The 16838-nt window shown below is 43.7% G+C and overlaps 1 protein-coding gene across 7 annotated transcripts in view; it reads right to left on the reverse strand.

Annotated features, from left to right (window-relative positions):
• The window catches only part of MAP3K5 (mitogen-activated protein kinase kinase kinase 5), a 244579-nt gene that overhangs the window by 28982 nt on the left and 198759 nt on the right, over nt 1–16838 (reverse strand). For 4 of the 7 annotated variants that reach the window (XM_065543439.1, XM_065543438.1, XM_065543440.2 and 1 more), the window contains 4 exons: nt 16036–16213; nt 15243–15263; nt 7057–7237; nt 6792–6960 (listed from right to left, as the gene is read on the reverse strand). In XM_065543439.1, coding sequence (XP_065399511.1) covers nt 6792–6960; nt 7057–7237; nt 15243–15263; nt 16036–16213 — 549 coding nt within the window. The remainder of the gene's footprint in view (nt 1–6791; nt 6961–7056; nt 7238–15242; nt 15264–16035; nt 16214–16838) is intronic. The other 3 variants (XM_074037095.1, XM_074037096.1, XM_005551944.5) reach the window with 1 other exon arrangement.

Consider the following 16838-nt stretch of genomic DNA (forward strand, 5'->3'; position numbering starts at 1 on the left):
TCTTTCTCAAATTGAATTTTTCTTTTTGTTTTTTTTTAAGAGACAAGGCCTCTCTTTGTCACCCAGGCTGGAGTGCCGTGGTACAATCATAGCTCACTGCAGCCCCTAATTCCTGGGTTCTAGTTCTCTTCCCACCTCAGCCTCCTGAGTAGCTAGGCACTACAGGCACGTGCCACCACACCCAGATAATTTTTTTTTAACTTTTTGTAGAGACTGGGTTTGCTAAGTTGCTCAGGCTGGCCTCAAACTCCTGGGCTCAAGTGATCCTCCCACCTTGGCCTCCTAAAGTGCCGGGATTATAGATGTGAGCCACTTTCCCCAACCTCAAATGGAACTTTTCTCCTTTGAGCAAGTCACACTGCTTTTTTTTCTTTTCTTTTCTTTTTTTTTTTTTTTTTTGACAAAGTCTTGTTTTGTCGCCTAGGTTGGAGTGCAGTGGGGCCATTTCGGCTCACTACAACCTCTGCCTCCCAACTTCAAGTGATTCTCCTGCCTCAGCTTCCCAAGTAGCTGGGATTACAGGCACCTGTCATGTCCAGCTAACTTTTGTATTTTTAGTAGAGCTGAGGTTTTACCATGTTGGCCAGGCTGGTCTTGAACTCATGACCTCAAGTGATCTGCCTGCCTCAGCCTCCTGAGTGCTGTAATCTCAAAGTGCTGGGACTATAGGCATGAGCCACCATGCTTGGCCCACACTGCTTCTTTAAGGAAGCAGAGTAGGATGTTATTTGTTCCCATTTAACTGTAAGAAACTGTAAGAAACTATTATCTCATTTTTATTTTATATTGTACATTTTCTTACTGTACCATTAAAATGAAAATTCCTCAAGTGGGCTGTGAAAATTATAATTTCTAGGAGTCCATTAAAATAAAAAAGAAATGCACCATTGAGTTCTTTCTCTTAATATATTTTCATTTGGAAGCTCGGTCTCATGTTTATGTTTTCATGAGAAAAGATTATATTGAAAAGCTTGAAAGCTGTCATTCAAGGAATATTTTAAAATCACACTGGGAACCATTATAAACTTTGTTGGTTTTTTTCCTTACCACAAACTAAATTGCACCCAAGGAAAAGATTCACAGGCAAAATCATAACACCATGAAAATATATTCAAGAAGAAAAATGTGAGTTATGCAGAAATTGGAAGCTTCTCTTAATAAAAAATCAGTTGCAACATGTTTGCCAAGAGCAGGCTTCAAATAACAAACTTTTTTTTCGACGTTAACTTTGTTTTTACAACAGAAAAACATGTTGCTTCTGGTTTTTTGATGTGTGTGCCACTGTCCTACAAAGGAACATGCTCTACTCTGGGAAATGTTTTCTGTTCAGGCTATTTCATCTACTTATGTCATCGTTTATTTCTGTTCTGACTCCTGTCTCTCCATGTTAACTCATTCATGTGCCTTCAAAAACAAGCATCTTGGCCAGTATCTGGTGAGCCTGACTCAGTGTCAGCATAGGTTTGACGGTACGCATTTCCTGCACTCCTAGTACCAGGGTGTGATGGTTAATACTGAGTGTGTCTACTCGATTGGATCGAAGGATACAGAGTATTGATCCTGGGTATGTCTATGAGGGTGTTGCCAAAGGAGATTAACATTTGAGTTTGTGGGCTGGGAAAGGCAGACCCACCCTTAATCTGGGTGGTCACAATTTCATCAGCTGCCAGTGTGGCTAGAATATAAGCAGGCAGAAAAATGTGAAAGGAGAGAGTGACCTAGCTTCCCAGTCTACATCTTTCTCTCGTGCTAGATGCTTCCTGCCCTCAAATATTGGACTCAAAATTCTTCAGTTTTGGAACCAGACTGGCTCTCCTTGCTCCTCAGCCTGCAGATAGCCTATTGTGGGACCTTGTGATCATGTGAGTTAATACTTAATAAACTCCCCTTTATGTGTGTATATATATATGTATTCCATTAGTTCTGTCCCTCTAGAGAACCCTAATACACAGGGTCTTCTTCAAAGGTGCTCTCCAGTCTTCATCTTTTAAATTTCCTTCCTCAAAAACCAGGAGTGGATTTCAGAAGGACGTTACAGATTACAAGGCTTTTCATGGTTTAAGGTTTGAGGACCTGTCCAATATCTAGATTTGGTTTTGTTATAAAGTGTAGGCTTAAATATAAATACATATCTAGAAATAATACAATGACAAGAATTATTTCTGATTGATTGTAGAAAAAATTAAAGATATTTACATAACTATAACTAGCCTGCTTGATAATAACAATAACAGTTAACAGTTGTGGAATATTTTCTGTTATGATTTAAATCACTCACAATCTCCATTACTCCTGATAGCAACCTTATAAAGTAGACTCCTCCATTATAGATGAGGAAGTTCAGGCTCTGAAAGGTTAAATCAGTTGCCCAAACTGCACAGCCTTTAAGTGATGGAACGAGGCCCCGAACAGAGGGAAATCCAAGCTAAGCTCAAGCTCCTAACCATTATATTCTACTGCCCCAATGACCTGCAGTAGCAGCTGTCAACCTGGGTCAGGACCTGTTCTACCACTGAATCACCATCTGATGTCACAGGTGGTGATTGTGTCTGACTGTGCCAACATCCTTAACAGCACAGTCAGAAGGGCCCCCACCATCATGTGGCCATCACGGATGCAGCGTGTGATTCTGCTCAGCAGTTTTGGGTACTCACTGGTAGCTTCATGCTGGTCCACTAAGGCCTCTGATGGTTGCTTTTAAGGTTTTCTTTCATTTCTTCTTTTACAGAGAACATTCAAATGCACTTTAAAACTAGGAGGTACCAAACAATTGAATATGACTAACCACTCCCACATTTAAATATTTCAGCACAGTCATAGAAGTGATGACCAAGGCAGTCCTATTCCTGATGGCGCTATGGTCCAGCAGGGAGACAAAGAATAGACCCCAACAAGCTGGCATTTCCTGTACTGGAAAAGCACATTCTTTGGGGGTAATTAGAGATTTAGGCAATTCCTGGATTTTATGTGTTTTTGACCTAAAACCAAGCATCTTAAAGGTCCACAGGAGAGGCCTTCACTCCGCAGTGGCTAATGGTGATTTACTTTCCTTCTTCACCTCCAATGCCTACCCCCCACCCCACTTTACATTTTTCCTAGCACTTGTCACCATCAGGCCTACCAGCAAGGCAGAGCAATGTGGTGGTTAAAGCAAAAACTTCGGAGCCAAACTGCCTGGGTCAAAATCCTAACTCCCTCACTTAGGACTGCATGACTTTGGCAAACTACTCAAGTCCCCTGTGCCTGTTTCCTCATGTGTAAAATGAGGATGCTAATAGAATTACTGGTATAGTACTACTGTCATGAAAATTAAATGAGCAAATACACGTGGAATACTAAGAATAGTACCTGGCCTAAAGAAAATGTTAGCTGTTATTACTATATGTTTTATATATATGTATAGTTTTTCTTCTTCCACTAGAATATCACCTTCAAGGGGATGCAGATACTTTTATTCAGTTCGCCAGGGTATCCCCAGCACATACTACAGTGCCTGGCCTTTGACTGATGCTCAGTAAGTATTTGTTGAATGAATGAATAAACTCCAAGTGCTGCCCAGCTGCTCTCTCCATCCAGCTTGGTTCCTCTTCTTGGGTCAACCCAGTCCTGTTCTCAGTCCTTGAATGATCACAGTGAGCCACAGGAAAGGCCAGAGAGAAAGCTGATGGCTCGAGACCGCTCCAGTCTCCACTGCCACGAAGCATGTATGACACTCAGAGGCCCGCTTCCCCTCACTCTAGAGCACTCTAGAGCCCTGACTCAGAGGCCCGCTTCCCCTCACTCTAGAGCACTCTAGAGCCCCGACTCAGAGGCCAGCTTCCCCTCACTCTAGAGCCCCTTCTTCCTGTGCCTCAGAGTAACTGCCTGAGCCAGCTTTCCTTTAGGACCCAAGTCAAGGTTTTTGAGAGCGTGTAGAAGACACTCTTTTCAGTTCTCCTTGTACCGAGGCCCTACTGGCACGTATATGGCCTTTCTGCTCCTTTTGTGAGATCTAAAGAGATGGATGTTAGGGAATTCCAAAGGCGATAAAATGTTCAGCAAAGAAGCACAGTGAGGTTCTCAAGACAGAGACAGGCTGAGATTGTTTAGTAAGAGCCAAGAGAGAGCTTTGCTCCATTTATATCTCAATAAAAGATGAGAACAGGTAAACTGTTGTACTGAGAGACTAAAAACTTGGCTGGACTCCTCCAGCCCCAACCTTTTCTTGCAGGTATTTCCTCAGCACACACGGAGGGAAGAAGCTATGAGCAGTAGTCCACAGTGATCATGAAGGACAGGTGGAGGCCACGGTAAGGGAGGCAGGTCGATGAGTTCCCAGTACCCACTGAACTAAAAGAGGATGAGAAGTGTCATACCAGGGATGACCGTGTCTGTGGGAGGTTGTATCCACAAGAAGCTTGGGGCTGAGGAAAATCCATTTTTCTCCTGGTGAATATTTGGAAAGGGGATTCTTCCTTGTATCTGTACACAGAATTCCAGGGAACACACTTTCCCAGGTATTATGGTTCTGTGTCCTCCAAATTCATATGTTGAAGCCCTAATGCTCAATGGGATGTATTTGGAGACAGGGCCTCAAAGGGGATAATTAGGACTAAGTGAGTCGTAAGGGTGGGGCCCTAATCCAATTGAACTGATGTTGCTGGTGTCCGTATCAGAAGAGGAAGAGACATCAGGGCTGCAAATGCACCAGAAAAGACCATTTGAGTGTATAAGCAGGTGGCCATCTGCAAGCTAAGCAGACAGGCCTCAGGAGAAACCAAACCTGCCAACCCCTTGATCCTGGATTTTCGGCCTCCAGAACTGTGAGAGAATACATTTCTGTTGTTTAAGCCACCCAGTATGTGATAGTTTGTTATGGTTGCCTGCCCCGGTTTGGATGTGATTTGTCCTGCCAAAACTCACGTTGAAATGTAATGATACTGAGAGGCGGCAGAGTCTTTAAAGAGGCATTTGGGTCATGAGGCTCATGAAAGGACTAATGCCGTTCTCATGAAACTGGGTTAGTTCTCAGGAAAGCAAGATGTCATAAAGCCAGTTGGCTCTCCTTGTCCCTCTCTTTTTTCCACTCAAGCCCCGCTGCCTTTCTACTTTCTGCCTTGAGTTGAAGCAGCACGAGGCCCTCACCAGATGCAGATGGGCCACTGGATCTTAGACTTCCTAGCCTCCAGAATCACGAGCCCAAATAAACTTCTTTCCTTTTTAAATTACTGAGTCTCAGGTATTCTATTATAGCAACAGAAAATGGACTAAGACACAGCCCTAGCAAACTAGTGTACCAAGGAATGACAGTTTCACTGACAAGCTTTTGTTTATTTCAGAGTACATTTGGCCTTCTAAACTATTATATACAACAGATCCTCAGATAACATTGTTTTGCCCAATGTTGTCTCATTATAACCTTGATGAGAAAAAAAAGAATGGATTCCTGGTAGGGGCCACTGTCTGTGTGGAGTCTGCACATTTTCTCCATGTCTGTGTGGTTTTCCCTGGGTACTCTGGTGACATGGTTTGGCTGTGTCCCCATCCAAATCTCATCTTGAATTGTAGCTCCCATAATCCCCATGTGTCATGGGAGGGACCCAGTGGGAGGTAACTGTATCACGGGGGTGGGTCTTTCCTATGATGTTCTCATGATAGTGAATACGTCTCATGAGATCTGATGGTTTTATAAATGGGAGTTCCCCAGCACAAGCTCTCTTGCCTGCCACCATGTCAGATGTGACTCTGCTCCTCATTCACCTTCCACCGTGATTGTGAGGCCTCTGCAGCCATGTGGAACTGTGAGTCAATTAAACCTCTTTTTTTTTTATGAATTATCCAGTCTCAGGTATGTCTTTATTAGTAGCGTGAGAACAGACTAATACATATGGTTTCCTCTGCATCCCAAGGATGTGCACGTTAGGTTCATTTGTGTGTCTGCGTGGTCCGTGTGAGTAAGTGTGGGTGTATGTGGATGTGCCCTACAGTGGAATAGTGTCCTGTCCAGGGCAGGTGCCCACTTGGTACTGAGCTGCCAGAATAGGTTCTGGCCACCTATGGCCCTGAACTGGGTAGATAGTTATCTTGTTTTTATTAAACTTTCTTAAACATATATAGAGTTCACATTTATTTCAATGTTGAATATTAGAAGTGTTTTAGTCTTTATTTAGGAGTTTGGTCATTTTTTTGTGACCAGAAATATGCCATAGGAACTTAACTCTTGTTTATATCAATTAGTCTATGGTAACACTGGTTTGGTTATATGTAATTTTGCTTAAGTTACAGTTTCCAAGGACTTATCAACTACATTAAGCAAAGACTCACTACAATTTACTTCCCATTGCCCTTCGCCCTCCATCTGAATGTAACCTCACAAGCTCCGGGCTTCTGTTGTATTCACTGATGTTTCCCAGATGCTGAGAGGAGCGACTGGCAGGTAGCCTCGTGCTTCTGTCAGAATTAGCAACTCATGTGGCTTAAGGCGTGTTTATTGATGGAATGAATAAACAAATGAATGAAGAGTAAAAGAGCCTTGTAGGGGCTAGCTGGAATGTCATCAATGTGAAAAATTTGCTTCTGACTTAAAAATATCTTATGTTCAAAAATGCAGTGAAAAAAGCGTTTCCCTTTTTTCATATTAATATAGTCCCTACTGTAGGATTTGCTTTCTTTTTTCCCCTGGGGTAGGTTTGTTTATCATGAGCACTACAGCTTCCTCCTGCCTTTCACATCATCTGTGACAGCTGCAGGTGGTTAGGACACAGGTAAAATATGTAACCTTTGGGAAATGAAGCACCTGGGAAAGGATTTACCTGAGCTAAAGATTCCATTAGATTTCTCACAACTTTGTCTTGGTCTTCTGTCAGGATCCTGTGAAGGGTGGCTCGCCTCTCACTGTCCTTCCTCAGCATGAAGAATCCGGAATCTTTTTCTTCAGGGGAAGGGGGAGCACTGTGATCTTCAAAATTCTCATCTGGAATGCTGAGAAAATTTATGCGGCATACATCACAGTTTCCTTTATAAAATGACACACTTAACAACACACTTCTCTCACCCCAAATAAAGTCAGGTCTTTACCCCAAAAAGAGTGTCCGAATTCCCTTGACATCTCTTTCTCCGCAGGATTTGGCTCTTGTTTTGAAAGAGAAGGGGTCCGCTTTCAACTCCGTGTCGGGTGAAACTGAGCCGTACTCACTGCTGCTGCTGGTGTCCTCCACCAGCACAGGTACTGGCAAAGATATACTCCTGAGATATTCTGCTTGTGATGAGAGGAGGGAAAAGATAATTGAGGCTTTAAAAACTGTACACATACTGAAACACCCATTGAAAGAGAGCCATATTCTTTGTCACATATCTTGTTGCAATGAGCAGCATAATTATGCTATGTAAGGGGATGGTCATGTGTTACGACTGCCCCCCTTGCTCAGCAAAACCCATACAGCAGGGCAGCCAGGAAAGGGCCTCCCAGGCCCTGGGAGGGATATCTCTGGGGTACCAAAACAGTCAAGGAAGCAACAGGTTCAGCGGGTCTGATCCCCTCATTTTTACTAATTATTTCTATTTATGGGTCTCAGTTTTCATATTTATAAAATTCAGGGTCAGATTGATAATCTTTAAGCCTGTTCTTTAGGGGCTTAAGGGTCTACGTTAGCATCTTGGAGCTGCCTTGGTTGGGATGAGTGAGGGGGATGCTGTAAGTCTAGACCACAGGTTCCAATCCTGTTATACCTGAAACCAGAGCAAATATGATGACTGTCATATATCACAGTTCTGCTTAAGGATTCATATAAAAAAGGATTCTTCACTGAAAACAAATTTTGGAAACAGATGGACTAGATGATCTCTTAGGTCTGTCCTGGTTCTCAGATACTATGATTTTCTAGTAGACATGAGCTTCTTCTTTATTTGGATGGAGAATAAGACAGTGGAGTTGCCTATATTTCCTCAAACATTGGTGTTAAAGAAAGTAGTTTTTGCCAGAAACATCTTTATCAAACACACATCCTAATGCTACAAAAGTATTTTAATAAAGAATGAAGGTATAAAATTATAGAAAAGGAAATCCACTGTTGCCTGGAATCTCCTTCTTACTTAATTCCTCTTAGGCTGAACTGAATCAACTGCCCCGATCTCAAGGATAGCAGAGGACTCCTGACATTGGTTTCAGCTGTAGGGAGAAAGACGGAAGTATATACAGCTTTCAGGAACAGCTGACCTCATGGGAAACCACCTTACTGGTCGGTAACTGGAAAGTCTCCCCAGGATGAATTGGTTGACTTATCTGCTGTTATTTAAACATTTCTGTAGCTGAATCACTAGAAGGCAGGAAGCAAGAGGAAACCACAAAGAGTTGCTGAATTGACCAATTAAGTATCAGTATGCAAATGATATATGGCAGGGGAAATGCCTGGCATGTATTGTTTCCAAATATTCTGGAGCAGCTCATGGGCCTAGCATTTCATGGACCATATTTTAGGCAGTGCTGCTACAGCAGAAAGGAAATGGGTGACCTCTTCCGCACTGATAATAGTAAGGTTGTCTGAGAGAAGAAAGGTTTGAAAGGGGGCTCGAACACCGAACTACTTTTGAGTCATTCCTGGGGAAAGTCAAGGTCTAGAGTGTGCCTTGTTTCACTTTAGAGTCAACATCATTGCTATTTGGGGGGAACAGATTTCAGAACAGAAGAAAACAGCTACTTGGGAGAAAGAGTTTCACTGCTATGAGATGTCAAGCCCCTAAAGTTAAATGTTGCTGATGGAAGAATACAGCTGAAGAAGATCTCTTGGCTTGACTGAGTAGCCGATCTCTTTATAAGAAAGGCTACAAGCCCTTCAGTGGAACTCACTGCTGATCTTTGAGACTTGGTGAGTTTCTTCACCAGCCCATTTTCATAAGATGCATGCCACACTCAGAAATGGAGGTGTGCATCATTCATATTTCAAAGACAAAATTGTTGTTTCTTGGGAGTAAAGAGACTAAATCCTATCTAGAACAGTACAAGATGAGGGATTGCTATCATGTGTTTCCGTGTTTGTGTGTGTGTGTGTGTGTGTGTGTGTGTGTGCCTGTGGAGTACATGTATGTGTATGTAAAGAAGAGAGGGCGTAAGGACTTGATTTATCCTATATTTTGGCTTTTTGGTCATATCATGTGGTTTGATTATCCACTAATGAGAGGACTTGTGTCATACCTGTTAATTTTAATATTGCTTGAAGTAAAACTGTATATGCTTAAGGATGGAACCCAGTGCCTCTTGCTATGGCTCATTAAGGAAATAAAGGGACTTATAGATATTCTGCATGTTCTATGTGCAGAGCCCTGATTCCCTCCTTGGCTTGATTTTATTTTTATTTTTGAGACGGAGTCACACTCTTTTGCTCATGCTGGAGTGCAGTGGTATGATCTCGGCTCACTACAACCTCCACCTCCTAGGTTCAAGTGATTTTCCTGCCTCACTCTCCCAAGTAGCTGGGATTACAGGCGTGTGCCATCACGCCTGGCTAATTTTTGTATTGTTAGTAGAGATAGGGTTTCGCCATGTTGGCCAGGCTGGTCTCAAACTCCTGACATCAAGTAATCCACCCCCTTCAGCCTCTCAAAGTGCTGAGATTACAGGTGTGAGCCACCGCACCTGGCCTGCTTGATTTTAAATGAGTGAACCTGATTCTAGATTGAGTCCCCCTTCTCTGTTAGGCACATGCATTCATTCATCCAACATACAGTTGTGGATCATCTACTATTTGTCAGGTAGCCAGCAGGAGTTGCTGATGGACCAGAGTGAAGGGTGTCAAAAGGAAGATCAAAAATGACCCCAAAGTAGAATTCTGGCCTAAGAAACTGAATGGATGCATATTGTACTTATATACTAAGATGAGAAATAATACAGGCCAAAAAGGAAAGTTCTTTTTAGTGGATAAGGGGTGTTATTTGACAGTGCAGTTTGAAAAATGAAGAAGGCAACTCGGGGGGACAGGCGCAGTGGCCCACGCCTGTAATCGCAGCACTTTGGGAGGCTGAGGCAGGTGGATCATCTGATGTTGGGAGTTTGAGACGCCTGGCCAACATGGCGAAACCCCGCCTCTACTAAAAATACAAAAATTAACCTGACATGGTGGTTTGCCTGTAGTGATGGCCACTCAGGAGGCTGAGGCAGGAGAATTGCTTGAATCCAGGAAGCGGAAGTTGCAGTGAGCCAAGATCATGCCACTGCACTCTAGCCTCCAGCAAGACTCCATCTTAAAAAAAAAAAAAAAAAAAAACCAATTGGATATGAGTCTGGAGCTCAGAAGGCTGGGCTAGATAGAACCTCAGCAGCCTACTGGCTGGAGATGGTATTTAAAGTAAAGGATGACATAATTTGGGGAAAGATAAAAAGACAGCATAGACCCAGCCCTTAAGAATGCCAATATTTAGAGGAAAAGAAGGGGATGAACAGGCAGCCAAGGAGAATGACAAGGAGCAGCCATGAGGTTGGAAGAAAACAGAGAAAATGGGGTGTCATGGAAGCCCACACAGGAGAGGGCAAAAGTAAGAGAGAACGGTCATCCAGGCCGAGAGCCACTGAGAAGTTGAGTAGGTTGAGAAAGGCACTTGTTGGATTTGACTGAAGAAATCTCATTAGACCTTGGCCAGAGCAGGCCCAGTGATCATGTGGAAGGGGAGATGCTACATGGGTGGGAAGGAAGAGGTGGAGATCTGGCGACACTGTGCTTCAAGACAGGAAGCTGGGATGGGGGGCAAAAAAAAAAAATGGTGGTGGTATCAGCCAGTGAGGCCATTTGTAGATCAGGGGAAGGATGGGTTTAGGACAGAAGACACTACAGCATGTGTATATGGAACTCATCGGGAGAGGCAGAAGCTGGAGGAGTCACAGGGGCTCCACAGGAGCCAGAACTCAACTGTGGGGGATTGGCCTTCTGCAGGACAATGAATGTTTTCTCTATTGTAAGGGGTGGAAAGAGCAAGACAGGTGGTGCTGAGACAGGTCGCTTTATACATTTGTGGTGGAAATAGGATCAAATCCATGCCTGAGATTTCTAGCTTCTTAAGTTATGAATATTTCCAGGCAAGTGAGAATGCATAGAACCTTTCTGTATCACTGTAAATGGGAAGAAGCTCAAGTATAAATATTTCCAGGGAAGCATGGTGACAGTTTCCAGATATCACAGAGGTTACAAGTTCCTTGAACATCAGCTCATACACGTGAGTGACTGGGACCCCAGGCTCCAAGAGAGGAGCCTGGCAGGACTTCCAGTCACAGGCAGCCTTACTGCTGATGTCTTGCCAGGTATTAAGGAGCCCTCCTCTATGGGGTTGACCATGAAGAGTCTAAAAGAGGCTGAATGAACCTCTCTGAGGATAGAACACATCAAAGGTACTTCTCTAGGGATATGATTCTCATTGCCCTATTTCAGGGGCTGATGGGAAGGGGTGTGAGCCCCATACCCCTAAGAGATAGCTTTACCAAGAGGCCAGGGGTAGGCTGGAGTCGGGAGGGGTGACTGGCCACTCTATGGACTCTAGATTGTTGGGAGCTCCCGTCTATGGAAGGGAGATAGTGCAACCTTTAAGGAATTAGATACATTCCTGCTTTGGGAAAGTGGAGATTTTCTAAATCCCTTCCATTGCTGTGAGGGTGGCCTCAAATCCTAACAGCTATTCACGATCACTAGGGATCTTTCTGGTTCTCCTTCTCCTAGACAGTTTAGGAACAAAGTCTGGCCACAACACAGAGTCTCCTAACTGGCCATCCTGCCTCCAGTCTCCAACTGGCCAAACAGAATAATGGTTCTCACACTGCAGTGATGACAAGAATCATCTGGGTTTACTTAAAAGTACAGAATTCCAGCTTGTACCTCCAGATTCTGAGAAGGGTCAGGCATCTCAATTTTTAACAAGCATTGCAAGAGATCCATGCAGGCAGGATCTGGGATCAACTGAGGCACAGCTATATTCCTAGTGCCTCGTGCCTATATTCTAGTGCCAAGTGCATAGCAGAGGGTTAAAAATGTTATGGAATAAATGTTATTAAATAAACCATCCTCACACAGCTATCGGAATGATCCATCAATAGCTTCACTGTCCAATATGGTCGCTACTACCCTCATATGGTTATTAAAATTAACATTTAAATAATAAAAATTCAGTGCCTCAGCCATGGTAGCCATGTGTAGTGTGTCTAATAGCCACATATGACTAGTGGCTAATGTATTGGACAGGGCAGGTACAGGACATTTCTCTTACTGCAGAATCATATGTCCAGTGCTGGTCTATAATATTATTTCAGATAAAAAATTTCCCTGGCTCCCCAACCCTCCTTGCTGATTCCTTAGCATTTCATAAGGAGCCCTTTGGGATCTGAGCCTGCTCCCCACTCCAGCATCATCCCTCTCCTTTGACTTTAAGCACCAGTGTTGCTGAGTCAGCAAGGCTTCCTGAACACACAGTAAAGTTTCACATATCCTGGCATTAACTCATGTGAGGAGTGGCCTCACCTGGATCTCCACTCCCCATCCACCTGTTAAGTTCACATTTGTTCTTACTCATCAGGTGCACCTCACTGGAAAGTCTGCCTTGAAACGGCATTCTCAGACTGACTTCAATCACTGTCTCTCCCTTTTGACTCCTCTGCACAGACTAAACTGCACTATGGTGGAGATGACTTTTTCCAGTGTTTTTCTCCTATAAGGTCAACGGCTCTTTAAAATCAGGAATTCTGTCTTTATCATCCTTATACATTCAGGGCCTAGCACATTTCCTGTGCACACCATCACTGTACAATTAACATTTAAGTGAACGTGAATTACTTAAATCTCTGGGTCTGTGTGTGGCCATGGGAGAGCAGTCAGGATGAGACAAGTCATGTCTCTCTCTAAAGGGGAAGGAGGTCTCATCGTCACCACGCTCTTACTCCCCTCTTAAGGGGAAGCCAAGTGCAGTTATGGGAGGTAGAGAACCTTGAGAGGTGGGCCTGTGCTCTGGACAGAAACACATATATGGCCTAGAGGAAGTACCTGGGGAAGGAAGAGGCCTGTATCTTGCACTCATCTAGGAGAGTAAGAGTAGCGAATAGGTCATTGTTTCAATTAACATGAGGCATGCCATTTTCTATAATACCTGGGAACAATCAAATGGGATTTTAAGCAAGGCATGGTGGCTCATGTAATCCCAGCACTATGGGAGGCCGAGGTGGGTAGATCACTTGAGGCCAGGAGTTCAAGACCAGCCTGGCCAACATGGCGAAACCCCATCTTTACTAAAAATACAAAAATTAGCTGGGTGTGGTGGTGGGCGCCTACAGTCCCAGCTACTCAGGAGGGTGAGGTGGGAGGATCGCTTGAGCATGGGAGGCAGAGGGTTGCAGTGAGCTGAGATTGTGCCACTGCACTCCAGCCTGGGACTCCATCTCAAAAAAAAATTGAGGGAGGGATTTTAGCTCCTAATTTGGTTAGCACATCTGTCCTGCTCTCCTAGGGAGGACAGAGAGGAGGCACACCATCCATGTAATGATATTGTTTTAGCTGAGAGTCTGAACAGTTTAATTATGCAGGGAATTGGGGACTGCCCCTTTTTCTAGGCCCAAGTTCACGTGTGAGCATGAGGGGCAAAAGGGCAATAGGAACCTGACTGACTAGAGTTCAGCAGGTTTACACCTTCCATCTCATGCTCACTCTAAGGTACATCATCACTGAGAAGACATGGGCAGAACTGTCCACTTAAATGATCTCTCTCTCGCTCTCTCTCTCGCGCGCACATGCACGCTCTTGCCAAGTGTGTATAGTTGAGTTCACAGAAGCTAAATGCGTGTGTGTGATGGGAACCTATTTCCTGCGAACAAAAACCAAGCCATGTGGAAGGGATAAAACAATCATGGACTAAACTTCCGGGCACAGCTCCAAGGCTCTTTTAGGATATTATTTTATTTTATTCTCAGAACCAAATCTGTGAAGTAGGTAATGTTACCAGCAAAGAATGACAGAAGAAATGTGCATGTCCCATATTTAGAAAGTGGGTCAGTGGGATCAGAACCCACTTCTGTGTAATTCTGAAGTCAGTGTCCATTTTAGGATACCAGAAGCAGGCTGGTCAGAAGGTTGCCAAGCGCTGCACGGCTGACTTTGTGACAATGCAAGGCTGCCTTCCGGAGCCCAGGCTGTCTGTGGAGAAAAGAGGTACAAGGATGTGCCTTTCCTCTTCTGAGTTTCCCCAGATTCTCAGAATGGAAGACACGGAAGAAGAAAAAGTAGAGAGGCTGCACCCAGGAAACCTCAATTAACAGGCCTCTACTCTGGACTGATTGGCTTTGGGGCATCTGAGCAACCTGCAAAACCTGCCCCTGCCCCTGGCCTGCAGAACCTATGCACAATGAACATTAAGCCCCCTGAACTCTTTGATCAACCACTTATCCAACTTAGGAAAATCCAACACCATGCTGTTCGTTTTTGTTTTGTTTTGTTTTGTTTTTTTGAGACAGGGTCTCGCTCTGTCACCCAGGCTGGAGTGCAATGGTATAATCACAGCTCACTGCAACCTCCACTGCACCAGGCTCAAGCGATCTTCCCACCTCAGCCTCCTGAGTAGCTGGGACCATAGGCATGCACCACCACACCCAGCTATTTTTTTGTATTTTTAGTAGAGATGGGGTCTCACCATATTGCCCAGGCTGGTATCGAATTCCTGAGCTCAAGCAATCCACCCACCTCAGCCTCCCAAAGTGATGAGATTATAGGAGTGAACCACCACACCCAGCCCCATGTTCTTTACTATTCTTGGAAATGCTTTAATGGATCATCCTAGGGAAAATCTACCTTCTCTACCTTCCTAGTTATGATCCACAAACGCCAACGTTAGAAAACAAAGGCACAATAACTCCTGACCACTAAAAATACAATGTATCACCCCAAAGATGATAGAGGAAGGTATCCGGCATTGATATTTTCCACAAAAAACACATTGGGTAGTCAACTGGCTCCTAGATAAGGAAGCATTTACTTCACTCAAATTGAAGATGTCAAAAACACAGTAACTATCTTGCTTTTAGGGAGAAAAAATTTAAGCCACCCCCACTCATGAAAGAGAAAGATGAGGGGTTTCCAAAGGAACAACCCAGGTAGGCTTTCAGCTGCACACATCCTTACAGTACTCCCCCAACCCCCACCAATGTAAGCCGGGAGCAGAGGATGAGGCTACTTGATGGGAATTCTGGAGTTTATCACACGAGACACTAGGTCTCAGCTCAATGGGCAAAGTAAAAACAAACTCACCATTTGATCCAGCTGAAAGAGCTGTGGAAAGAAAAGCAAACAGCCATGAATAAGCACGTGGTGGGTTTGTTGTTAAACTGAGAAATCAACAAAAAGTGAATGCCTGAAATGGGATCAATGTCCTTTCCAAACATTCAATCTGCCCATTCTCATCCAATATAAACACCAAAAAAATGCCAAGAACAATTGGAACCTTTGCTTGTTTTTTTTTTCTGAGTTATAGACAATTATTGCAAAAATACAATGTACTTATATTTTTACACTGCTGTTTTATTTATAGCTGGCAATCTTTGTTCTCTTTCTTTTTCCTTCTTTCCTTTTTTTGGGGGTGTAATTATTCAGAAGTATATGCCCTAAGAGACAATAGGTATTTTCTACTGCCTAAAATTAAAAGAACCTATTACCTACAGAGCTTGGAAATTCAACAGCTTTATAATGGCTCTGTAGGCCCATTTGTGGTAATCTGGGGTTTCAGCTCCAAAAGGCTAAATTTAACCCTTCTTACACTTGAACCTTAGTATCCACAATGCTAGAGTGACATAGATGCTGACATACTACCTACCTACTAACTGTGTCATTGAAGACTACTATGTATGAGGTCCCAGCATTCGTGAAATTGATGGAACACAGCTCCCTGATGCTGCAACCAAATGCCTGAGGACACTGTGCTAATATTTACACCAATTTCCAGTGATATCTGTAAACAGGTTAGTTTACTTCTGGAAAATTCTTCCATCTTAAAAGCTTATGATTTAGGGACTCAGACTATATCCTCTTCAATGCAATCACATACCTGAAAGCTTAGGTTGTGTCTTTTTCTTTTTGCTTGAAACTTTTAAAAACTCATCAACAAGCAAGTCGTTAGCACAGGCTCTCTTGTCAGGGTCTGGTTCAAAACATTTCAGGATGAATGCCTTGGCCTCTGCAGACATGGATTCTGGGATCTCAGGGTGGACTTTAAACATTCCCACCTAAGACATAAATATAAAAAGTGCAATGTGCCTTCTGAGTGAACACCTCAGCACCTGAACCCCAGCTTCCATAACTTGATGCCCCAATGCAACAAGATCTTTTATTATACAACACAAACTCATGGTTTTTCTCAAAGGGAGATGAGATGCGTTTGCTGTAGGTTATAAAAGATTGACAGAGTGCCTTGGTAACTTTACCAAGGCAGAATAATTAGTTGAAGACAGTAGACAGCACTACAGAGTAATAATTTAGTCTTTCAAAGCTTTAGAACATATTGGTACACTGGCACACAAAAAGAATCTTTATTTTTATTTATTTATTTATTTTTGAGACAGGGTCTCACTCTGTCGCCCAGGCTGGAATGCAGAGTGGTGCCATCTCAGCTCACTGCAGTCTCGACCTCCCAGGCTCAAGCGATTCTTTCATCTCAGCCTCCTGAGTAGCTCAGACTACAGGTGCATGCTACCACGCCTGGCTAATTTTTTATATTTTTTGCAGAGACAAGGTTTCACCATGTTGCACAGGCTGGTCCAAACTCCTCGGCTCAAGCGATCCACCCACCTCGGCCTCCCAGAGCGCTGGGATTACATCCATGAGCCACCATGCTCAGCCACTGAGCTGAGA

This window comes from Macaca fascicularis, chromosome 4 (assembly GCF_037993035.2).
Source record: "Macaca fascicularis isolate 582-1 chromosome 4, T2T-MFA8v1.1".
Classification (NCBI taxonomy): domain Eukaryota; kingdom Metazoa; phylum Chordata; class Mammalia; order Primates; family Cercopithecidae; genus Macaca; species Macaca fascicularis.